We start from the raw sequence: 25,332 nt of genomic DNA, 5'->3' as shown, positions 1-25,332 counted from the left end.
GAATGAATAAATGAATCTTCCAATTCTCTTTTACTGTCACTGCATATAATTAAGACAATGAATGCACAAATTATTACAAAGAAAGCACAAAATATATGTGAATATACGCACATATATGTGTATGCCCTCTCAGACAAGTTTTGCTAGATCTTTAGTACAGCGTATCTCCTCTTGTATTCTTACCTGATGCAAAACTGTAATAGAACCATAGAGATCAACCAGAATGCAAAGAGTTTCATAAGGACTAACTGAGCAATGGTAGCAATTTATATGATACCCAATGTGGTTCAGTGGATAGGCTGATCTCTGATGGCATGCATGCACACACACACGCATGCGCGCAGGCAGGCAGGCAGAATTAATATATGAAACCATTTGTTTCAAGTTCTGCATCACTCTTTTTCCTGACAAGAGGCATCTTTTCTTTATTAAGCTAACATCAAATGTTCAACCTTTCCTCATATATGCTTTAGACACTGTATCTCGGAGGGCAATTTGACGATGATATAAGCTTTGCTTTGCTGGACTGAAAAGGTCTAGACCAGGGCATAGAGAAGGGTTAGGCTGGTTCACATTCTGCAGTATGTCATCTGATCACCAGCGAATAGGGCAAACCACACCATGCTGCCAGGGCTCCAAAATGTGATTTAAACCATAGTCTGCTCACATGCACAGTATGTGTTATAACTAGATTTTTTTCCTCTGGCTTGTAACCAGGAGTTCATACAGGGGAAAGAGATATCTGGATCCTGGTAGAGACATCTGCCAGTTATTTCTTGGCAATAGATATTTAGGGTGTGACTAGACAAAGTGGCTGTCCCAGGTTCAGAGTTCTTCTGGGGCAAAAGGACCATTTGAATAGCATTTTGGCTGATGTTTCCATTCACATGGAAAATGCTCACTTATCTCAGGTAATTTCAAGGCAAGAGAGCAGATGGACCCCAAATTGCTGCAATTCTTAACCTCCTCTGTCATTTGTACCATCCTGTTTCCACCACCACCACCTCTCTGCCCTTCCTCTCATCCCTACACTTCTTTTCACCATTAACAGAGACTAAAACAAGAAGAGGAAGCTGGAATCCTGGGTTACAAACAGTGTAGAACAATGGTTAACCTGCCCAGATTGGAAAAGAGAAAAGGGAAACAATTTGAACTATTCTGGACTTGTAATAGAGCACTTAAGAAGTCCTCCTAGGTCTACACAGCCATTATATCTGGCCAGGCGAGCTGCAAACGGTGCTGCCATGCCACACCCTGCAGAGTATTTGTCACTGTCAATGTCAGTTTAGGACATATATGCCACTGTTTGTTTGGGATGACAGGCAGTCACACATGCTAGAAAACAAAATGAAACTGCTTCCCAAAAAACTGGGGGGAAAGCCCCTGCTAATGAACTAAAGTCTGAGTGGTTAATGAAAAAGGCTAGATTACTGTTCATGACTGGTTCTACATCATGTAGTCTTGGGAAATATATTGAATTTAACTGTCCTCAAAGTGGGACAAAATAGGACCAAACGGGAGGGGTGTGTGAATAAATTTCAATGCATTTGCACTCTTGGTGAGATCCTGTTGCCAGTTTCAGTTGCAATTTGCTTTCCATGAATGAACATTTGAATTTTTTTACACATGTATACATACCCTGTTTCCCTGAAAATAAGAACTAACCCTAGTATGATTTTTTTTCAGGATGCTTGTAATACAAGCCCTACCCCCAAAATATACTCACAACAAATTGAGTCTTTGTTAAATGCATGGTCAAATATCTCAATAAATCATGTCCATACATGTTTCCAGCTGCTCCCAACTTCCCACTTGCTTTACAAGTCCCTGCAAATGGTCTCCACTCAACATTGTACATGATTTCATAAGAATATGGTGTAAGTAGGGGGGACAATGTCTGTTTCCCAGTGCCATCACACAGGGCCAATGTTTGGGTTTTATGGCTGTATTCGGGGCGGGGGGGGCAACTGAAGGAAGTCATGTGATATGCATGAGCATCATATTGGCTGTAGGTCAATACTTACGGAGTAGTTTAATTTCTTCAGAATGCCACAGGTGATTCTTTACAGAAACCACAAGATGAATTGGTAAGAAACAACTGCAGTACAAACTGCAGTTGTACAGTGTGGGAGATGAGTCCCAACAGTTCTTCTTTAAAGAAGAGATTCTGTCATACTAAATATTCTCTAATCAAGCCAAAATGGCAACAAAAGGCTACAAGTACGTAGACATTGATAATTTTGAATGTACTGCAGGTCCAGTTCAGATGGGTTAGAAAATGAATTTAACTTAAAGAAATAATTTTGTTCCATTTTAGAGCAAAGCACAGAAAGGTAACAATTTTCCTTCAGGTAAAGAAAAAAATATACACAAGCTTTCTATGATGCCATAATGCACCACATATCTTTTCTTTCTCTCTCTTTCTGTGTTTTTTTTTAAAAAACGGTTTATTAAGACAATGAATCTTTCTATACAGATGTGCATTGTTGTTTAGTCTATCTAGAAGCAATTAGTTCACTAAAAGTGGTCAAGCAATAGCATACAGTGAATTTGTACTGCATTAGGAAAAATAATAATGTAAAGAGAGCCAATCATGAAAATGATTGACTGCCAAATGTTAGAACAAAATGGGGTCCCGAAACATATTCTGAAATTGCATGCTCCTCCTTCCAGCTCCTTCATTGGCTGGATATCTGTTACATAAATGACTCTCACGTCAAGAGTGATATTCCACGCTGCACAGCTGTTTGCAGCACTGTATGATAGAAACCAGCAGAAGTCAGACAGCTGAGACTTGGGAACTCTTCATGTAACGCTGAGAGCGCTTATCTCTGAAAGCCTCTTCAAAAGGTAACTAAAATATTGATTTCTGCATAATTTGTTTCTTAAAGAACTGTTTATGTTTTTTATAATAAAACAAGTGGAGAATTCTCATAGCACGTTACATCTACATTTGATAGTCTTCTTCAGAAAAGAAGCCGTCATCATCATCTTAGAATGGCAAAGCTGGAATATACAGTATATCCTATGAATATAATCATTTTCTCACTCTTTTAAAACTTCTTCAAATGAAATGCTTCCACTGCTACTATATTGCTACTGCTCATATTGCTATTTTTACAATCTATCACCCCACTCCTTTTCATCCCAACATATGCCTTTAGTTTATTGGCACACCCCTTTCTCCCCCTTTTGTGTATCTTCCCATGATACCCCTATGCTCCGAAAGGCCTTACATATTAAGATAGCATAATTTCTTACTTTATAGAACATTATGTTTTTTTACAAAGTTGTTTGTCAATCACTAAATTGCTCCATTCTCTCTTGTATTAATTACCTTCTTTCTATAGAAGTTTCCTTCTCACCTGTAATCAAACTTCCTCTTTCTCCTCCTCCTTCACTACCACCACTTTTCATGTAGTCAGGTTATCCTTTTGGGCAAGATATATATTGCTTGCTAATAACATAGAAGAACTCAGTGAATGTTAATTAACAATAATTTAACAAAAGAAAGGATATTACTGTAATTGGAAAATATATACTAACCTACTTTTATCTCACACCAAAATGTGATTATTCTGCAACACTTGTGTTCTAGTTTAGACAACTATTTTTGCACAAACATTATCTCTAAATACAAATACTGATGTTGTTTCTTCATATGAACAACAGAAAATCATCATACAGACACAAAAACAGTGTCTTGCATATAGTCTTATTATATAATATATAAGATTTAGAAAAACTTATGGTAACATTGTTTCCAGAAAATTTAATTTGCCATTCATTTTCTTACTGAACAAAATTAAAAAAGAAGTAACAATGCTCAAGTGTCTAAATATTACTACCTGCAAATTGTTTATATATAGCCTCTGTTAAGTAATAGATACTGTAGTTAACTATTAATCCACCACAGATTTCCTCCGATTTGGCATAATTGAATGCATCCTGATTATAACTGCAATTCTGTAAGTACCTTAGTTAGGAATACATTCCACCAAGTCACAACATGTATTAAATTGCATTGTCAAGTTCATTCTTGTCATGATTGTAGCTTTACTTTAGATGCAGTTCCATCTATTAAACAGCCACATTTTCATTGAAAGTTTGATCTGCGGTTATCTTTGGTGAACTCTGCTTATTCTAATGGGTCCATTGTTTTACCATTAGCAAGCTTGTATCTACAAGAAAGCACATGAAAGTGTTTCCTGACCACTCAGGGGAAAATAACACTTCAAAATTTTTGCCTGCTGATTTGAATTAGCTTCTTATGTGATTACATTATGGAGAAATATGAAACTATAGTCAACAAATTTACGACTCTTTTAATTCCCCAAGGAATTAATTTTTATAGCATTTTTCCACATTCTCGGCAATTCCTTTTAAGATTGCTTTAGGCATCTGAGCTGATTTAAAAAGACAAACAGGATCAGCTCCAAAGAAACTGAAATTCTTTGTGCCTCCCAAAAACCCCTTCACTTATGTTTTCTATTTACAGGACCTTAGTGTTCTATTTGGAGGAGTAGTTCCCAGACAAGGTGATCTGTTGAGTTTGACTATACACAAAAGGTTAAATACATATTTAAGTGTGAGTAGTGATCTTATGCCATAGGTATGACTATTTCAATAGTAGGTCAAGAGTAATTCATGTTTGCTGTGCAAACTCATGTTTTTTATTTACCTGTAGAACATAAATCTTCCCATGTAAAGACTTCAGAAAAGGTGGCACTAAACCTAACCCATTTAAACCAGAATTTTCATAAATCCCATTTGTATTTCCAATCCTACAGACACCTACATGAAAGCTACTCCTATTGAACTTAAGGGGATTAACATTTGATCAGACACGTACAGGACTGCACTGTAACATATTTTCAGTTACATTACTATCCATTACTTGAAAATTAATGATAATAATCAAATCAACAAGAACATAAAAAACCCTACAAGAAATGGGAGAGACACAAAACCAACACATAAACAAACAGTGGGAGTAGAGGCTATTAGACTTAATTTTCTCAAGAAGCATAAAAGATCTTAATTTGCTTTCATACATACGCCTCATATAGGACCAATTCACAGGTTTCCTATAGTACATAATTTCAAAATTCCAGTGCTACAATAAAAAGACCCTATGTCTACATAAATGGCATTTTCAGCCAAAATACCATCATATGGGTGTCATCAGTAGATCTTAAATGGCATGTTTTTATCATGCAGCAGTTAATCCCTGATATTATTAGGATTCAGATTGCTACAACTTTATAAGTTAAATGCAGCACCTTAACTTGTGTTAAGAAACAGACTGACAACCAGTGCAGAAATCTTTTCTCACACTGTTCTGTACAGGAACCTGCCCAATCCAGCACAACTTGAAGTCCCTTCCAGTGAATCCTATATAAGAGATCCACCATTGTGTGGAGGAATTGTAATAATCCTACACTGTTTGACATTTCTTCCTCCCTTTCTATGCAAATCCTGCAGTATTTTAATAAGCCTCTGCAGTTTGGCATTTCTTCCAGGGGAAAAAAAACAATAATGAAACTTCTGAGATTTCCTGTGAGAAGAGGAATTTTCCCATTATCTTCTCCTGCATAAGAGGTGGCATGAGCTACCACCATTAATTTAGTAATACTGCAAAAAAAATTCTCTAAACTGGGTTGTTTGTTTAAGGCCAGCTCTACTAGGCTAGACGTGGTGGTGCTGCAGGCTAAACCGCAGAAGCCTATGAGCTGCAAGGTCAGAAGACCAGCAGTCGTAAGATCGAATGCACATGACGGAGTGAGCTCCCGTCACTTGTCCCAGCTCCTGCCAACCTAGCAGTTTAAAAGCATGTAAGTGCAAGTAGATAAATAGGTATCACCACGGTGGGAAGGTAACGGCATTCCATGTCTAGTCGCGCTGGCTATGTGACCACAGAAACTGTCTTCAGACAAACGCTGTCTCTATGGCTTGGAAACAGGGATGAGCACCGCCCCCTAGAGTCAGACATGACTGGACTAAATGTCAAGGAGAACCTTTACCTACTAGACTGCTTCTGGAAGCTGGATATAATGTGAAACTGGACACTCGCCCTGCTGTGAATAATATGAGGTTGGTTCATATGGAAGCATAGAAGGGGCAAAGGATTAAAATAAATCTCTCATGGCTCTGATACAGTATGTCCAACATAGCTTTTTTTTTAAAGTGAGTTACTCAAGACCAAAACATGTGTGATGCCATTTTGGTCCACAAATTTAAGAGCTGAATACTTCTCCATCACCAAGCCTATGTGGTAGTCCTGCCCTGTAACAGTTAGCAAATAATTACTCAGTTCACACTGTTTGTCTGTTGCTGAACTTTGGAACAAGCTTTGTTATCACTGACTATTGTATGCTTATACCTGTAACTTTGCCATCATCTTCCCATGAAAAGAAACGTGAAGCAGAAACAGAAGCCAAATATTTCAGTCTCTGAGGGCCCAGTCATTCTTAAGAGATCTAGAATTTGATCTGTGCTTCTTTTTCAACAGCAGAGAGAGTAAAACCTCTTTAAGTTTGAACAGTACTTATTTGAGGGTTCCAACAGAGGAGAGTCGGACACATCTTAATGACTAAACAACAACAAAAACAGGGGAGCACGGCTATTCTGTACTCTTGATCGAAGAATGGTATGCTCCTACCTGGGAGCATGCAGCAGTGAGAGAGGTAAGAGGACATGCTTTGCCAACCAAATCAGCTGAATCAACCCTCACAATTAGTGGGATGACACAGCCCCCTACAGTATAAGAACAGAGGCGCCTGGGTGGAATGAAGGAAAATGTATGGAGGGCAATATTCTGTCATTTCTCTGCTCTAGGACTCAGGCTGCAGAAATGCCAGTTCCAATCCCAGCATCTTCTGTTAGAGCAGGGGTCAGGGAACTTTTTTTACCTTTTACCCCCCAAAAATGTATATACGCCGACATTACCCCCTTGATTTGAAAGGAAAGAAATCATACATTATTTGAATTCAAAATATTATTGAATATACACAGGCTGTGTACCGAACTAGCAGGATAATATCATCAGTATCAATGGCTGCCAGGCGATGTGTACCAAACTAGCAAGATGAACCAAATTTAATAAAGATGTGCACCATTTTTGCTGGAACACATTGCACACCAGCCATGGGGTGGTATAGGGGGTACTAAGGTGTCCAATGTGCCTAGCAAGTTGCATTATTGCATTAAGTTTTTGCTAGCTCACAGAGGATTTAATCATCAGTGGCTGCCAGAGTGGTGCTAGCAATGACGTGCTTGCTAGAGACAGCCAAGGCAGAGTTGGGGGGGGGGCTTTTCCTACCACTTTAATCATTCTGTGTGTGGTGTGCAAAGAGGAACAAATCAAGCTAAAGGTCATGTCACCCACCCTGGTGCCATAGCCCAACATCAAAGGACCAGTGCATTTTTTTATCATCGTCAATGGAAAACTCATCAGTGGCCAGAGGATTGGAAAAGATCAGTCTACATCCCAATCCCAAAGAAGGGCACTGCCAAAGAATGCTCCATCTACCGTACAATTGCACTCATTTCACATGCTAGCAAGGTTATGCTCACATTCCTACAAGGTAGGCTTCAGCAGTATGTGGACTGAGAACTCCCAGAAGTACAAGCTGGATTTTGAAGGGGCAGAGGAACTAGAGACCAAATTGCTAACATGCGCTGGATTATGGAGAAAGCCAGAGAGTTCCAGAAAAATATCTACTTCTGCTTCATTGACTATGCAAAAGCCTTTGATTGTGGGGACCACAACAGACTATGGCAAGTCCTTAAAGAAATGGGAGTGCCTGGCCACCTTATCTATATGTGGGACAGGAAGCAACAGTTAGAACTGGATATGAAACAACTGATTGGTTCAAAATTGGGAACGGAGTACAACAAGGCTGTATATTGTCTCCCTGCTTATTTAACTTTTATGCAGAATACATCATGCTAAAGGCTGAAGGAATCCCAAACTGGAATTAAAGTTCCTGGAAGAAATATCAATGATCTCAGATATGCAGATGATACCACTCTGATGGCAGAAAGTGAGGAGGAATTAAACAACCTCTTAATGAGGGTGAAAGAGGAGAGCGCAAAAAAATGGTCTGAAGCTCAACATCAAAAAAACTAAGATCATGGCCACTGGTCCCATCACCTCCTGGCAAATAGAAGGGGAAGATGTGGAGACAGTGACAGATTTTACCTTCTTGGGCTCCATGATCACAGCAGATGGTGACAGCAGCCACAAAATTAAAAGACACCTGCTTCTTGGGAGGACAACAATGACAAACCTAGACAGCATCTTAAAAAGTAGAGACATCACCTTGCCGACAAAGGTCCGCATAGTCAAAGCTATGGTTTTTCCAGTAGCAATGTATGGAAGGGAGAGCTGAACCATAAAGAAGGCTGACCGCCAAAGAATTGATGCTTTTGTGGTGCTGGAGGAGACTCTTGAGAGTCCCCTGGACTGCAAGGAGAACAAACCTATCCATTCTGAAGGAAATCAACCCTGAGTGCTCACTGGAAGGATAGATTGTGAAGCTGAGGGGCCAGTACTTTGGCCATCTATTGAGAAGAGAAGATTCCCTGGAAAAGACCCTAATGTTGGGAAAATGTGAAGGCAAGAGGAGAAGTGGACAACAGAGGACGAGATGGTTGCTCACTGTCATTGAAGCTATCAACATGAATTTGACCAAACTCCGGGAGGCAGTGGAAGGGCCTGGCATGCTCTAGTCCATGGGGTCGCAAAGAGTCAGACACAACTTAACAACTAAACAACAACAACATTTATTAAGCTTATTATGTACATTGAAATCCTGGACTTATTTCCTCCAAAGTAAACCACCCTCAGAAAAGCAGCTATATACAGGAGTGCAGGCTTTTAATACACATTTTATACACTATATAAAGTATACACTTTATATAGTATAAAGTATACACTTTACATACATTTCACTTATTTGAAATGTAGTGTGGGGAAAGAGTTTTACAGATAGCATGACTTGTCAGAGAGATCAGTAAACCAAACTAAGTGTGGACTCTCACTAGAAACTAAAATAACCAAACAAAGGGTATTGTACTACAGTGGCATCATGAGAAGACAAGCTCACTGGAAAAAGTACAATGCAGTAGGAAAAGAGGAAAATGCATATGAGATGGAGTGACTCAATAAAGAAAGCCACAGTCTTTGTTTGTAAGACCTTTTGTTTGGAAATGCAGGTAAAGCATGACCAGAAGCAGAGAGGCAGGGATTCAGATTTGGGGAATAAACTATGATACTCTTGCCTGCTTTGGGGATGAGAAATAGAGAAATGCAATTGCTACACACTTCAGACATCTAGTCCCAGATGTGTCAGTTGTCTTTTACTAGGTGTTTGATGTTAGCGGGACTCTTCTAAATATTCCAGTTCTGCACAGTACAAATTTAGCATCTAAACAGAAGTACTTGCTCTTTTCAGCAGAACCTGCAGAGCTAAATGCAGTGGAGATTAAATTTGGAAGGTTGTTTTTTTCATGGTTTTATGAAAGAGTAAAGTCTCTTTCTGTGTCTCTGTGTCACACACAGACACACACCCTCCCTAAATTTTCACCAATCACTTGCTTGAGTTCAGTATGTCCGTTTCCTCTCATTACATTTAAACAAGTTTGATGAAACCTCCCGGTCCCTCTCTCACACCTTCCTTCCTCCATTAATTGGAGACTTCTCTCCTTGCAGTCACGTCCTTTTTTCATGGTTTCACATACACCCTCCCTCCCTCCCTAAATTTTCTACAATCTTACCTTTAAACAAGTGTGATGAATTCACCCATCCCTCTCTCGCACATTACTTCCCGCATTAATTGGAGCTTTCCACTTCCAGCGGAAGTAGTCATTCACAAGCCAGATTGACTGCCCCCAGCTGTTCTACAGCCATAACCAATAAAGCAGCCTTATCTCCAGTCTCTAAAAGAATTGCTTTACAAGTGCCGCAACCAGGAAATGTAGCAGGGATAGGTGACTTACAGTTTGAGGTTCAGCTGCAGGGGGTGGGGGGATCAGGGGGTAGCACTCTACTCATTACCCCCATGATTTTCATTTTTATCCCATTTGGGGTAATTTACCCCTGTTCCCTGACCACTGTGTGAGAGTAATTAGGCAGGAGTTGATGGGAGGGCCTCTAAATACCTAAGCTCTTTTCTAGCTAGAATGAACAATTATGGGTTGAATATATGACCTTGTATAAGCAGATCCTGGAAAGTTACTTTTAAAAGTAGTTCAATACCATCCCTGTTTCAAAACCACCATATAGTTAGCAATTACAGTTTTATATGTTTCTTCTTGGCCTTTTGGCTAAGATCAAGCGTAGTATTTGTCAGATAAAATTCCGTATTTTTCCATGTATAAAAGAACACTTTTTCCTAAAATAATTAGAGGAAAAATTGAGTGTCATTTTATACACGGAAGGAAGCAGTCCCGCACGCTCGGGCACCTCTTGCTGCCACTGCCACTGCTGCCCAATGGCCTCTTCCACGGCTCACGGCTTGTCCCCTCTGGTGGCCCCGAGGCAGCAGCAGCAGGAGAAGGCAGAGATGGAGGTGAAGGAGCATTCACACACGCTCGGGTGCCTTTTGCTGCTGCCTCTCCCACCCACCCGATCACCATCTCCAGTGGGATTGACGGGCTCAGCTCACATCACCGACTTGACCCCTCCGGTGGTGGAGGCAGCAGGAGACAGAGGCAAAGGCAAACAAGCACTCACATGTGCTCGGGTGCCTCTTCCTTCTGCCCGATCATCTCCTCCAGCAATTGTCTCCTTAGGGCAGGGGACAAGGCAGTGACGTGAGCTGGAGGTGAGCCCCGGCAATTGCGCTGGAGGAGGTAATCGGGCGGGCAGTGGAGGCAGCAGGAGACAGAGATGGAGGAGTAGTTGCACATTAACTGCTCCTCCACCCCATCAACAGTCAAAATTAGGGGGTCATTTTATACCCTTGGGGGTTGTGTACACAGAAAAATATGGTATTTTTATTTATTGTTAAAAGGAGGGCGTTTTCCATTCAGCAATCTATGGCACAGTATAAGCCAGCCCTTGAACCATGCAACACATCTTCTCCACCATTAAGTTAGGCCACCCATCTCTATGGCTAAAAATTTGCAGTTATCCCGGAAAGGAATTAATCAGAAGTAACACATTTACTGCACGCTCTGCAATAACTAGTAGATATGAGCTGCGAAATCAGGCTGAGGCTTTGGATACTTATATACAAACCTCTAAGTAACTTAGAACCAGGGCACCCCCAGCAGACATCGTCTCCCATTTTGTCTCACCCAAACACTGATGTCCTCAGAGAAGATGCTCCTAATGAGGCTTGAGATACAAAGTAGGGCCTTTACTACACTTGGCACCAATCTTGTGGAACTGAGGATGGGAATGCATCTCACTTCTCTGTTTTTGGATTCCAGCCCTCAAGTGACAAATGACAGGCAGTTTCCCTAATATTGTTTTTGTTGTCCCTTTTCGCCATTCTGTCTGAAGATGTAGACTATTGCCCACAAGCTTTCTCATGATAATAAATGTTAGGCTGAGTGGTGCCACGATTATTTTGATTTTTGATTCTGTTGCAACTTTTTGTATTTGTCTCAACCCACTGTGCATCACTTCAAAGTCTTAGATGTAAAGCAGCTTATACATCCAAGTAATGTACAGTATAAACAAACTACTGTATCTGAAACAAATTATTTCCAAACTCTAGTTATCTCACAGGGTTTTTTATTTTTAACCTTCCCAGGGTTTCTTAAACAATCAGGGAGGGCAAAAGCATTGCAGGCAGGCTTTATTATATTTAACATGTAAGGAAGTATAAATAAAATAATAAAAAAATTACTTCCTTACAGGTTACAATATATTAAATGGGAATTAGACTACCAGTGCTTGATATTTTGCACTACCTTGTCCTCCTGAGGAAGTTCTCCGACAATGATCCTGTTTCTGTAGACCCCCATGGTAGACGAGCCTCTGTCTCCTTATTAAGAAGTACTCTGCCTTTTATTCCCGCTCTTTGCATTCAGACGCTCCGGCAGGTCGACTTGAGGGGTGACTCTAATACTGTATGCGCTGCTCAGGGGCAGCGGGCCACTCCAGTGTCTGAGTAGTTGGCCTTAGCACAGGCATCTTGAGGCAAAGACCCTCGCCCCCGTTGATGCTGCCGCGCGGGCTTTTGGAACCGAGGGTGCCTTCAAAGTCTCGCCAAGGCTGGGCCGCCGTGCCCTCTAAAGTGGCAAACCAGAGGGGCGGACGCCCTTTGCTCAGGATACCGTTCGGCGGCCGCTTCTTCACACCTAGTTCACGTCCCCCAGACATTTCGGCGCCAGAGGCTTAGGTCAAAAGAGTCTGTGCAACGCGCGCCTTTTCCGCCCGTGGTGGGCGCGCTCTGCGCCTCAGGCAAGCAGCGGGAGGGAAGTGGCTTGGCTGGGCGAGAGGCAGCCGGCGCGGCATGCTCTTGCCTGGCTTGGAGACTCTTCTTTGACTCGCGCGGTTCTTCCACAGGTTGCCGAGGCGGCCAGTCAAACAGCTGCGGGAGGAGGGGGACCCGATCGCGCGCTCACCATGAAGCGCATCATCCTGCGGTGGTTCCAGTCCGCGGAGAAGCAGCAGCGAACTTCTTACGAAGGGGTGGTGTGCGAGGCGGACGCTGCCTCCATTGCCTCGCAGGATGTTTTTAAGGTAAGCTGCCAGCCGGGGTACAAGCCTCGCCTTGTCTACTTAGAAGTAAGTGCCACCGGCTTTCTGTGGCGCGCCTTCGCAAGGAAGTAAGAATCAGATCTGAGGCTGGAGCAGCAGGAACAAATGACAGCATATTCATATAACGTGCCTTGAGGAAGACTCAAGGGGGTGCGGGGCGCGAGAGAGTCTTCTTTGGGGAGAGGGCGGGTCTTCGGCGGCAGGTCTGTCAGGGCTCCATGTGGGACACCTCGTCAGAAATCCAACAGGTAAAGCTTCCCTTTCTCTACGTCTTTAGTGGAAAAACTGCACCTGTTGAATCTCTTACTCCCGAACAGGACGCAGGGATTCGGATAAGGAAAAGGGCAAAACGTTAATTGGAATTCTAAAAATAGGATGGCATTTTCCTGTTTCCAGTGTGATTGCTAAATATTTATCTCAGTCTTTCCTAGAAGGGCTCAGAATGGTTTTACCCACTGCACAGACGCTTCCTGAACACACAAATAGCAGACACATCTTTTCCATCTGGCCTTTCAAACCGTTTTATTGTTTTAAATTATTTGTAATATGTGGAGCTGGATCGTTTGATTTTAGCAGCCATGTGCTCTGTGTTTCAACTGAAAGGTGGGGTATAAATGTATTAAAAGTACTAAAACAGGTGTGGGGAGCCTCTGGAACTACACATGTTTTGAATTACAACAGGAGTGTCAAATGCTTCCTGCCCCTCTTCTAAAATGAGGGATGAGACTAATGGAAAGCAGGTCCTTATTTATTTATTTATTTATTTATTTATTTATTTATTTATTTATTTATTTATTTATTTATTTATTTATTTGATTTATATCCCGCCCATCTGGTAAGTCGGTACCACTCTGAGCGGCTTCAGTCAAGACATTTACAGACATTAGATCTGTAGGATTTTGTTAGAATGCTGAAATCTGCCAACTAGAGTCAAGTAGATATTCAGAGTCAATTATCAATTATACCCCATGAACATGCACTGGCATATATACAAATCTATATGTTTATTACCATACACTTGGGACACTCACAAGTAATTCTTAAAACTGACTATCAATGCTAAATGAACATCTAGTCAAAAATCAACCAGTTAGGCATTCTTGTCTTATGAGTACTGGGAATACAGTACTGAGGCTGAAAGATGAGCAATTAATATTAAGACCTGTCATATAAACAATTTACCCCCCCACCATGTTATTTACCTGCTTTGGGAGTCAAAAAACCATAGAGATCTACTGTAAATCAGTACAAGGCCTACTAGTAGATCCCATTCTACTTTGTGCCCTTGCTGATCTTAAATGATCCCTTAAAATATAACTTTAGGTTGAAATCTTACTCATAATCCTTTGCATCAAACTGTGAATGTTCTTAAAGTCCAAATATGAATTCTGTTCTTTTCCCATCAATATGTCATTTAAACATTGCTATGCAAGAGGAGAAGGGGACGATAGAGGACGAGAAGCTTGGACAGTGTCTGCGAAGCAACCAACATGAATTTGACCAAACTTTGGGAGGCAGTGGAAGACAGGAGGGCCTGGCGTGCTCTGGTCCAAGTCGGACATGACTTAATGACTAAACAACAACAACAATGCTTTTTTTTTCCTTAGAAACTTTCATGATATTAAATCTGCTTGGCTGTGGTCATTTGCCTGGTCAAGACTAGGCTTCCCATAGTCTGCCTGATATGAGCTGAAAGCCAGAGGGCTTGCTATATCCTCAGCATAGTGATAAGACCCAACCCACACGCTGGTCTACCTCATCTAGCATCTTCACACAGGCATTTAAAAATATTGAAAACAGTACCGATCCCTTAGGAACCTCATGACTGAATTGCCCTGAGGCCCAATGAAAAAAGGTCTTCCCACACCATCTTCTGGGAATGTTAAGCCAAGTAATACCAGAACTTTAAAAAATGGAATTGTGATCAAGGGTGTCAGGTGCCTCTGAGAGTCCAGCAGAACCAACAGGAGGGACTTCCCCTATCTAACTTCTGGTATAGGTCAATGACTAAAGCAACATGCTATTTCTGGCTTAGTCTAAAACTGAACCTGTACCTCTATTATAGCTAGCTAGGATTTATGTATTGTTTTGGAAAATAAACAATGTTTTTCTCAATTTAAAAAAATAAAACCTAGGTCATTTCAGATGGAAGTACGTGCAGACTACGAAGTTTCATTAAGAAGAATCGTGATGGACTTAAGACCCTGGATGAACTAAACGCAACTCCATTACATCATGCTGCAGAACAAGGTCAACTTGAACTCATGCAGATGATTATAGATTCTTCAGCTGAAGGTGACAAAAGTAAGATACCTGTGTCCTCTGAAAAACTGGATCTTGGATTCAAGATCTCTTTACTGTCCAAGAGTGCTCCATATTTTCTCAGTCAGTTACTCCTTCCATCTGCCCTCTGTTCTGTAGTTGCACCACCAGCACTTTTCAATGTCTGTTTTTTATGTACTACAGGCATACTGTATCTCGGTTTACGAATATAATGCGTTTTACAGGATGTTACATAATGCAAAAGATTTGTAAACCAAAACCCAGATTGCCATAGGGATGGGGGTGGTGCTATAAACCTCCAGGCACAATGCATCCTAGGGAAACTTTCTTCATAGTCCAAAAAAACCCAACGTAACCTGAGACATTATATTCAATGGATTTTGCTTTGTAAACCAAAATTTACATTAACCAAAGCATTCATAAACCGAGCTATGACTGTTTATGCAATTTTAGCCTCAGCTAGAGCAGACACATTGAAACCAGCGGGATTTGCATTCATACATTTCAATAGGTTTCTTCCAGTTAGGACTAAAACTAGGTTTAGTCCCCTAGTTTTTGGGGAATGTATCACACATGTATATTTAACCCCAAATGATTTGAGTAGAGTGGCCGGAATCCTATTCATGTTCATATAAATATTGTGTGATCTGCTGCAATTAATTGTGGCTAATAGATGGCCACAATTAATTCCATATGCGCTGCCTACGACGGATTTTTGGTATCACCTGGCAGGACAGAGTTCCAAATAGAGTAGTCCTAGAACGAGCTGGAATTTTCAGCATGCATACATTACTGAAACAGCGACATCTACGCTGGCTTGGGCATGTTGTGAGAATGGCCGATGGTCGGATTCCAAAGGATCTCCTATATGGAGAATTAGTGCAGGGAAATCGCCCCAGAGGGAGACCACAGCTGCGATACAAGGATATCTGCAAGCGGGATCTGAAGGCCTTAGGAATAGACCTCAACAGATGGGAAACTCTGACATCTGATCGTTCAGCCTGGATTTGAAGAGACCCTTGTCCAGCAGGCTGAGGCAAAGAGGAAGTCACAAAGGAAGCAAAACCAGGGAGCTGGACAGGGGACAGATTGGATTTGTCTCCAGTGTGGAAGGGATTGTCACTCTCGAATTGGCCTCCTCAGCCACACTAGACGCTGTTCCAAGTCCTCCATACAGAGCACGCTACCATAGTCTTTCGAGACTGAAGGATGCCTACTAGATGGCTGTCAGGATGCATCTCAGTTGCAAAGTTGGGGATGTGATGAGGCATGTGACCCAGACCTGCCCTGGCACCTCTTAAAGTAACCACAGCAAGTCATAGAAACCTTATGCAAATACCATAGGATTCTGGTGACTATCCAAGTGAAAGTGAATAAATACTATAATCACTTACTTATTGGGTAAAATCAGGATTTGTAGTTGTTTACAATATTACCATTAACAGAGGTCATTTTATGTAAAAGACAAGTGGTATACAGTATAAGTGGTATGTAATGTTTGCACTATTTTCTTACCTTATGTTGTAGCACTAAATGTGACTGACTCCTGTGGAAATACACCACTGCACTGGGCCACCAAAAAAAACCAGACTGAAAGTGTTAAATTACTCCTCAGCAGAGGGGCTAACCCAAATATTCTTAATTCCAATACGATGGCTCCACTTCATTTGGCTGTGCAGAGCCTATACAATGAATTAGTTAAGGTAAAACTAACCTTTAAGCTTATTTGCATGTAAACAAACCAATGATTAAAACAATCTCATGACTATACTGTACATTGAAAGCTTTTTATTGGTAAGTCAGAGGCTGAAATAATGAAGTCTGGATTTTGCAAGAAAGATATTGCATATGAGTACTTCTAAACCTATTTTGGAAACTGTTCATGCACCACTTTTGTACAAAGCTCACAGTAGTGAAATGTTTGGATTTTACATGAATGGACACTTACTCAAACAACAGAAATTTTAAATCCTCCTCCATCTCTCTCTCCTTATCCCACTGTTATGTTTTAAAAGATACTCCAACCTTTTGGATTAGATTTTGGGAAAAACCAGATCTGTTGGTTTTTTAATCAGAGCCTGTTTTTCATCTTTTAAGAGCAGTGTCATTAGCGGGCTTTAGCTGAAACTTTCCAAGATATGGAGATAAACTTTAAATTATCTTATATCTATCGATCTGGGTGTTATTTAAAGGTTCAAACAGAGTATAGTCAAAAGGTTTGCTGCCCTATAAATTGCTTTGAAGTATATGGGTGATTTACAGTGTAGGTTGGTACAGTATATGAATTTGTCTGAACTCTGAATTGGCAGGAAATGTATGATCCATGATTTAAAGGGGCAGTGATCCAGAAACATCAGTGGCCAAGATTTCTTGCTAAATGAAATTTCCTTATGACAGGAAGAAGCTGGTGATGGGAAGTATGGTAACGGGAAGTAAAGCTGAAGTACAAGGAGGTTCAGAACTGTTGTAGCAAATAAAATGTGGCAGAATAACCATTTGGAGAAATGGTTCACCAGAGGGGTAAAGATTTTCCCCACCCCACCCTACTAATAATGTACAGTAAGACCCATATCCGCTGGATCAATATCTGCTGATTCAGTTAACCACAGTCTTAAAAGATTAAACATTTTAAATGAAAACACCTAGATATACAGATAATCAAATATAGTTATCAGAACTGGCCACTAGAGGGAATCCGATACTTTGGTCTTTAGAAGAAGCAGTTTCCTTCCAGAGCGGTGTTGTAAAACTCAGAGCTGGGTTGGCTGGCGAGGCTGGAGGAGGAGTACAAGCCTTAAGTCAAGCTGCCTCCTAGGAGAGATTTTGCACCTCCCATCCTTTTGTGCTTTCCAGCTAGACTTCAGCATGGCTTTTATAGAGACCTCATCAAGATAAAAGTGACAGGTACTGGGTCCAAAATACTGTGTTACAGTGTTTGATATAAACTGCATTTTTCACTATCCGTTAGGGTTAGGATATGTGGGTCCTACTGTATTTGCAAAGTACAATTTACAGATGTGTTATGGTTGATACTTGAAGCTTAACAGCCAGTCAACACCTTTTGATGTCCACCCTGTTTTTTCTTAGCTATACCAAAACAGTGGGATTGAGTTTCAATTGGCAGTAGTAATTAACTTGTTGAGTTTACCTCAATTAAAGATGAATCCAGACAAAAGAGAACTGATGGATTCTGGAAGTTTAAGGCAGGTATATTCAGTTCACAGTATAAGGCTGTTCTGTATGTGGCAAACGTTACTCCTCCGTTTTTATTCCCTGAGAGTAAGCCAGTGCAATGCACTACACACAGGAGCCTTGACTAGCTGGCAGAATTTTGTGACCAGACTTACGATTGGTTTGAGAGAACAAATCTAGCATACACTGTACTTATTGTACAATGTATTAAAGGATAGAATCCATGTACTTTAGTCTGTTGCCTTGTAAATTTTCCATGAAGAGGTAAAATGTATCTACTGTAATAATAATTATTTTAGCAATATTATGAATGTAACTTATTAGTAATGAGAATATCCTGCAACTGGTACAGCAATGATATGAGAAAGAGGCCAAACTTACATATCTTCCTTTAATATTTAGATTTTCATTGAACACAGTACTACAGATATAAACCTGGAAGGAGAAAGTGGAAACACACCTATATTAATAGCATGTTATAAAAATAATGTTGAAGCACTGAAACTTCTGGTATGTATAACAATTTAGTTTTACTTGCCTCTTTTTCATTTATGAATTTATATTTTATGTGCCCCTATTTTTGTATGGCAAAAATTTTTTGTATAGCATTGAACAGTCAGATATTGGACGTGAATAGAAGGAATGTTCAAAGCAACTGTGGAGAATATCAGAACAGCAGAGTGTTTCTATAAGGATGTGGGGGTTCAGGTACAGTGCCTCGTTTTTTGATGGGAGGGGTCCAGTGGCAGTACATCATAACTGCCTCTTACTCCTTTGGAGCTTCTCAGTTCTGACCTTCTTGCCTCATGCTAGAAGAGCTGTTTTACTGTAGATTAACTATTTCTTGGATTCTCTTGCCCCAGTCATCAGGAAATGGAAGATCACTTGCATTACTGTAGGTGCTTTTGTGGCTACTTCCCATCTCTTAAATTGGGAGGCACTCCATGTCTGAGTGACCAGGACCACTTCATGCACCACTTTTGTACTAAGCTTACAGCAGTGAGGAAGATCAGAATTAACATCAGATAACAGGAATTTTAATTCCTCCATTTCTCTTCCCTCATCCCACCCCACCCTTATGTTTTAGAAGATCGTCCAGCCTTTTGGATTAGATTTTGAGGCCATTGTTCAGGCAATGAAAGCCACCCATGGGAGGACGTTACACAGATACCATCAGTATTTCTAGTCATATGGGTCCCTGTTCTAGTATAGATTCTAGTCCTGAACTGTGTGACAGGTGTAGATCTCTAATTCTCTTTTAAAATCAGTGAGCATGTGCTTAACATGTACAAGAGCACAAGTGACAGCAGTGCAGTACTGTGCAAATGGGAGAGCAGGCTGCAGGTTCTCCTTTTTGTGTGTGAAATGTCCAAAAATTGTCATTGCTTGATCCCTGTCTTGCAGATAGAAAAAGGTGGTAACATATGTAAAGGAAATAGTATGGGCTCTATGGCAGTCCATGCAGCAGCATTTTCTGGTGCCAAAGGATGCATGGAGATTCTTATTAAAAGAGGTAAAAGCATTTTATAGATCTTCCATTAATTTTTGTTACATCCAAGGAGCAATCACTTAGGCCCTGTTTCTTACACACACTGTATTTAGAAATGTTCATGTGTTCGTGAGCACAGCTATCAGTTACCTGTTGCTTTTGTCAGGTATTCCATTTGCAAGGCAAGGAGATAGGAACACAGTACTGTATATGAAGTTGCCTTGTTTTTGTGAAAGACATTTAAGATTAAGTGCCCTGGGATTCTAACAATATGGTAATAAGACTTCATTAAAAATGTAGGTTGGCCATTCTAATCTTTTTATGACTGTAGTGGATGAAGAGTGGAGGTGCAGGAGCAAGTGTTCCCTTTGAGTAGTTCCATGTCAGTGAACTAAGATTTAACATAATTGATCTGGACTAGAGATGGGCATGAAGTACTTTGTGCCCCTTTGTCGTAAGTTGTCTGCACAGCTGCTGCTCATTCCTTTCCCCCACCTCCCTCACTGGTACCTTCACTCACTGGCAAGTGTGCACTGTTCTGTCCTTTGCATGATCTTCCAGTCCAGGTAGGAGCCCAGACTTCCCTTCTCCACCTCCCCCAGCAGCTGGCCACTCAGATGAGGAGACAAGGCATGGATTCTTGCAGCAAGGAAGTGGGGCAAGGATTCCTGGAGCACCGCCTTTGAGAGAAGGATGCAGGGGAGGGGAGTGGGGAAAAGGAACATGTACCAGCTGTGCTGCCATGTGGATGACTTACGACAATGGGGATGAAGTACTTTGTGCCCATCTCTAATCTTGATCTCTGTCAGTCATTGACCCCCATTCTTAGAAACACTGATACATTTGGTAACTGCTTTATGATTTAGGGGAAAAAAGCTTTTTTAAGCATTTGAATGGAATGGATTGTTTTATTGATCATATTATTTTATATTGATTGGTAAATATACATACATAAATTATGCAACAGTTGCTATCACAAAGTCAATACACTGCAAAATCTGAGAAGTGAATGTCCACTCCTTCCTTGGATTATTATATTCCAAAGTTTGTAATCACTTCTAAAATTATTTTTCTTAAGGTGAAGAGTTGGGCTATTCCACTGAATCTCATATCAACTTTACTAATAATGGAAAATGTAGTCCTCTTCATTTAGCAGTTCAAAGTGGAGACTTGGAAATGATAAAAATGTGCATTGAATATGGAGCACAAATTGATCTGAAGCAGGTAAGAACTTATAAAAGAGCTATACTTCCATGTGCATGATATAGTCAAAGTTAAGCACTTTTAAAAATCACCACTGATTTCTGCTTTAAAAGTTAGGCAACTACTGAACACAATGCATTTGTTAGGAGCCTCTTTGTGCACTGGTTAAACTGCAATACTGCACTGAAGACTGCTTATGATCTGATTTCGATCTCAACAGGGTCAGGTAGTCCACTCAAGGTTGACTCAGTCTTCCATCCTTCTGAGTTTGGTAAACAGAGTACCCAGTTAGCTTGGGGGGGGGGGCAATGTGAAGCCTGGATAATTAAATTATAAACTGGCCACAGAGTGCTTTAAGCTCTACGAGGCAGTTTATAAGTAGCATACTTTGTTTTGTTACATTGGTTTGTTGCATAGGATGAATACAGTTGGTGTCTGAAAGAACAAAAATAGTTCTGATGTCTCTGTCTCGGTCTCTGTCTTTCTCTTTTCTCTGTGCATATGTATGTGTATATTTTAAATCAGGTCAATACAAACAGATATATCAATGTCTATTGCCTATCACCTAGATTCTGGACCTGAAATCCAAGTCTGTAAAATTGGGGTCCAGGCCATTATAGGGTTTTTAAAAAATTTAGTATAAGTTTGGGAATGATTGTGAGATTTTCTTGGTGCCTTATATTTCTCCATACAGAATGACAAATGCACAGCTCTTCACTTTGCTGCTACCCAAGGAGCTACTGAAATCCTTAAATTAATGATGTCAGCTTATACAGGAGAGCAACCTATCATTGATGCTTTAGATGGAAATAAGGAAACATTGCTTCACAGGTGAGACCTTCCCTTAATTTCATTGTATTTGCCATGATACTTTTTATTACTATTTTGTTCAATTTAATAAGGCAAGAGGGGTTCACTCCAGCATCTGATAATCTGCATTGATGTGGACATTGGTCATATTTTAACTTTGCAGGACAGGAATGGATAACTCTTTTGTGGGGTTTTTCCTAGCTACCCACAACAGATTATTGTAGTGCTCAGAGAACACTCATGTTGTCTCCTAGCAGGATTGTGCACCCAGTGCAGTGGCTGAAACATGATTCTGCTGAGAAAAAAGATGCACGCTCTTTTCGTGCTGCATTTCCCAGCAGATATTCATCAGGGGGGTGGAAATGGTGGCAACAGAGAAAGGGTGCCGTCCCTGATGGTTCGTAGGAAGGATTCAGCCCCCAGTTGGGCCGTGTAGTAGAACCACTGTTAATATAATCTGGAATAAATAGGATACAAATATTAACCAGCAGATATGATATCAAACCCCTTATGTGTGGTATTTTCATTTTTTGATGGGATATACAGTATTCATTCCTCCAATGCCATTGCAAAGAAGAACAGGGAAACATTGTAAAAGCTATAGCCCCTGAATAATGGCCCAAAATATCAACTGACATCTTTACACCCTGTCAGAAGGCTAGTTTAACTTCGTGTTCCTAACATCATTGCATTTTAAAAGTCTTGACATTTTAGTTTGCTTCTCTCTTTTCCCATAGGGCTGCGTTGTTTGATCACTATGAACTGGCAGAGTATCTGATATCAATGGTAAATGTTTAATTTTAATTGAATTTCTAATGCTCCTAGAGACTGTCATAAACTAATTTCAGGGTGCACAGTAATATGTGTAAGACACAATTGAAATAATTAATTTCCTTTTCAGCCCATACAGGAAATTGACATAGGGGTTTATCTGAGTACAGGTAATTCTGATGAAGCTTAATAATATATATTTGAAACCAGTGGAACAGGATAGGTTGAGATCTACAAAAAGGTTCCTGTGTGAGGAACAGTCATGTATGTTGGAGGATTTTATTTCATTATGCTTGTTATTTGTGCAGTTTGGCTTAACTTGCACAAAAATTAATTTTCATTCTTCTTCTCTTCTCCTGTTGAGAGTGTCAACAGGGAGCCCAAAGAAGCTTCATTACCTAGAACAGGGGATATAAATCTTTTAATTAATTTAATATTAAATTTTACTGACACCAGATTCTTATGTCATTAGCTTCTGCCAGTGTAAATTTACACCAACAAAATGTTACCCATTGTATTTTTAAAAGGAGACACTTTGCAATGTTTTCTGTATGTATGGAACACTGCCGGGTACATGGTTGCCAAATCCCTATATACTGGGACAACATCATTTTAGAGTATATATTTTTAATTGCATTTTAATTATTTTGCCTTTTTATTGTACTTTAAGTGTTGTAAGCTGCCCAGAGACCTTCGAGTAGTGTGGGCAGCATATAAGTTAAATAAATAAATAAAATATATAAGTTAGCTGACCACACAATGACATGTTATGTTAGTCTGACCCAGCCTTCCTTTGATATGAACTTATATATGTTCCTATGCATCATGCTTGTCAGACTGTTCCTGTTATTGGTTAAAAGATCACTGAGGAAAACAGGCTAGGGATTCTGAAAAGGAAGTAACTTTTCATCATACATATGTGATAGTTTCTAGTTTTTTTTGTCTATATGGTCATTTAAAAAGCATTCATCCTTTTTTATTGAATTTTAACTGCAGGGAGCAAAGATTGATAGTGTTGACATTGAGGGGCGAACTCCGCTACTACTTGCTACTTCCTGTGCATCATGGAAAATTGTGAATTTATTACTCTCAAAAGGTATAAATTGAGCAAAAGAATACATTATGAGCAATGATGATGTTCGTTTATGCAACTACTTCTGCTAGTGGTCAATACTCTTTTTCTCTATTTTTATTTAGGAGCAAATGTAGAATTAAAAGATCATCTTGGTCGTAATTTTTTGCATCTAACAGTACTGCATCCTGGAGGTTTAAAGCATCTCAATGAACATTTTTTGAAGGTAAAGGTCTCTTTGTGTATGTTAATAGCAGGTATAAAGATTCATATTGTTTTGAAAAAACATACTTCCAGTTTTTTCATAATACGTTTACAGAATTCTGTTTATACAGTATTTGTAACAAAACATTGGAACCATAGAGAATGTTAGAGATAAAACAGAATTATTCCCTTTTTCTTTACACATCTATGCTTATCTAGGTTTTAAGGGGGCTTGCTTGTCTTCCATAATATAATGGGACCTCAGCAGAGAAACCAAAACAGATATGCCGTTAAATACAAAACACCTTTCACAAAATATTTTATTAGGTCCCACTTTTTTGTATGTGACAGATGCAGCATATTAAAGATCTTGTAACTGATGAAGATAACGAAGGGTGTACTCCTCTACATTATGCATGCAGACAAGGGGTACCCCTTTCGGTGAACAGCCTCCTTCAATTGAATGTTTCCATCCATTCTAAAAACAGAGACAAGAAATCTCCTTTGCATTTTGCAGCTAGGTAAGCCTGTGCTCTGTTTCATCATCCACTTTGCATTCCACATGATACCTTTAGTAATTTCTACATAAATCTTTTATGTAGCTATGGGCGTATCAACACCTGCCAACGACTTCTACGAGATATGGAAGACACCAGGCTCTTGAATGAAGGTGACAAGAAAGGAATGACTCCTCTACACTTGGCTGCTCAGAATGGTCATGAAAAAGTAGTTCAGTTTCTTCTGAAAAGAGGTGCCCTTTTCCTCTGGTATGTCTATGCATTTTCTTCCTTTCCTTGTCACCTAGTCAGCAAAAGAAATATATAGTAACCCATGCCCTTCAAGTTATCAGTGAAAATCTCTTGCTTGATATTTTGGTATCTCATGTTCCATACTGTAGTATATATGTAGCAGGCATGTGCCCTGCTTTTTAACTATTATTAAAAATCCTGGAGTTCCCCATTCTGAGAGTTCCACATGCCAGACCCACACATAAATTGTGATCACTTGCAGGAAGACTAGACAGGAGGTCTTCATGGCCTAGGACAAGCCAAATTCCAGAGTGCCTTCTTATTAGTAAATGAATCTTCCTTTACTAACAGGAAGTTAAGCTGAACCTTGGTCTGTATTAGGTTGTGAAGCCTTCAGGTGAGCACAATTTAGGTGTGGGTCAATTGAGTAGAACTACTAAAATGGAGAATTCTGGGATTTGGAATCTGAAAAAGGACCTGATTGGCTCATCTCTAATTTGTATTATGAGGTTTAATTCATTGGCAAATATGCAATAAAATTATGTTGGTAATAGCAGTGGCCACGGATGATGCATCACCCTATTTTTGCTATTTGATAGAGGGGAAATCGCAGCTCTTACACTATAGTGTGGATTTACATTGCATGTATTAATGCAAATTTCAGCAAGCCAGTGTTGTTAGGTGCAGCACACAGTGATGATGAAGAAATTGCTGCAAACAGTGATGAAGTAGAAAAGGCAAAGGGGGTAATAAGAACAGTTGAGATTACAAAACATTTCTGTTAATGCTGTTAAATCTAAAAGGCTTTGCTCTTCAAACTCTAGTTGAAAATTCCAGAATG

General features: G+C 40.1%; 1 protein-coding gene and 1 long non-coding RNA gene across 2 annotated transcripts in view; one reads left to right on the top strand and one right to left on the bottom strand.

The window, feature by feature from the left end:
* The window catches only part of LOC144589356 (uncharacterized), a 54,816-nt gene extending 42,316 nt beyond the window's left edge, over positions 1 to 12,500 (bottom strand). The window contains exon 1 of the long non-coding RNA XR_013545447.1: positions 11,926 to 12,500. This is a non-coding gene — a long non-coding RNA (uncharacterized LOC144589356). The remainder of the gene's footprint in view (positions 1 to 11,925) is intronic.
* Positions 12,501 to 12,505: 5 nt separating this feature from the next.
* Positions 12,506 to 25,332, top strand: part of TRPA1 (transient receptor potential cation channel subfamily A member 1) — a 42,006-nt gene continuing 29,179 nt past the window's right edge. Inside the window, exons 1-12 of the mRNA XM_078393836.1 lie at positions 12,506 to 12,700; positions 14,854 to 15,022; positions 16,529 to 16,704; positions 18,596 to 18,703; positions 19,598 to 19,706; positions 20,761 to 20,906; positions 21,580 to 21,716; positions 22,433 to 22,481; positions 23,463 to 23,562; positions 23,664 to 23,764; positions 24,094 to 24,263; positions 24,345 to 24,509. Coding sequence (XP_078249962.1) covers positions 12,584 to 12,700; positions 14,854 to 15,022; positions 16,529 to 16,704; positions 18,596 to 18,703; positions 19,598 to 19,706; positions 20,761 to 20,906; positions 21,580 to 21,716; positions 22,433 to 22,481; positions 23,463 to 23,562; positions 23,664 to 23,764; positions 24,094 to 24,263; positions 24,345 to 24,509 — 1,547 coding nt within the window. The 5' untranslated portion in view covers positions 12,506 to 12,583. The remainder of the gene's footprint in view (positions 12,701 to 14,853; positions 15,023 to 16,528; positions 16,705 to 18,595; positions 18,704 to 19,597; positions 19,707 to 20,760; positions 20,907 to 21,579; positions 21,717 to 22,432; positions 22,482 to 23,462; positions 23,563 to 23,663; positions 23,765 to 24,093; positions 24,264 to 24,344; positions 24,510 to 25,332) is intronic.

This window comes from Pogona vitticeps, chromosome 4 (assembly GCF_051106095.1).
Source record: "Pogona vitticeps strain Pit_001003342236 chromosome 4, PviZW2.1, whole genome shotgun sequence".
Taxonomy (NCBI): Eukaryota; Metazoa; Chordata; class Lepidosauria; order Squamata; family Agamidae; genus Pogona; species Pogona vitticeps.
The sequence above is the reverse complement of the archived record's forward strand: the minus strand, read 5'-3'. Positions and strand labels throughout refer to the sequence as shown.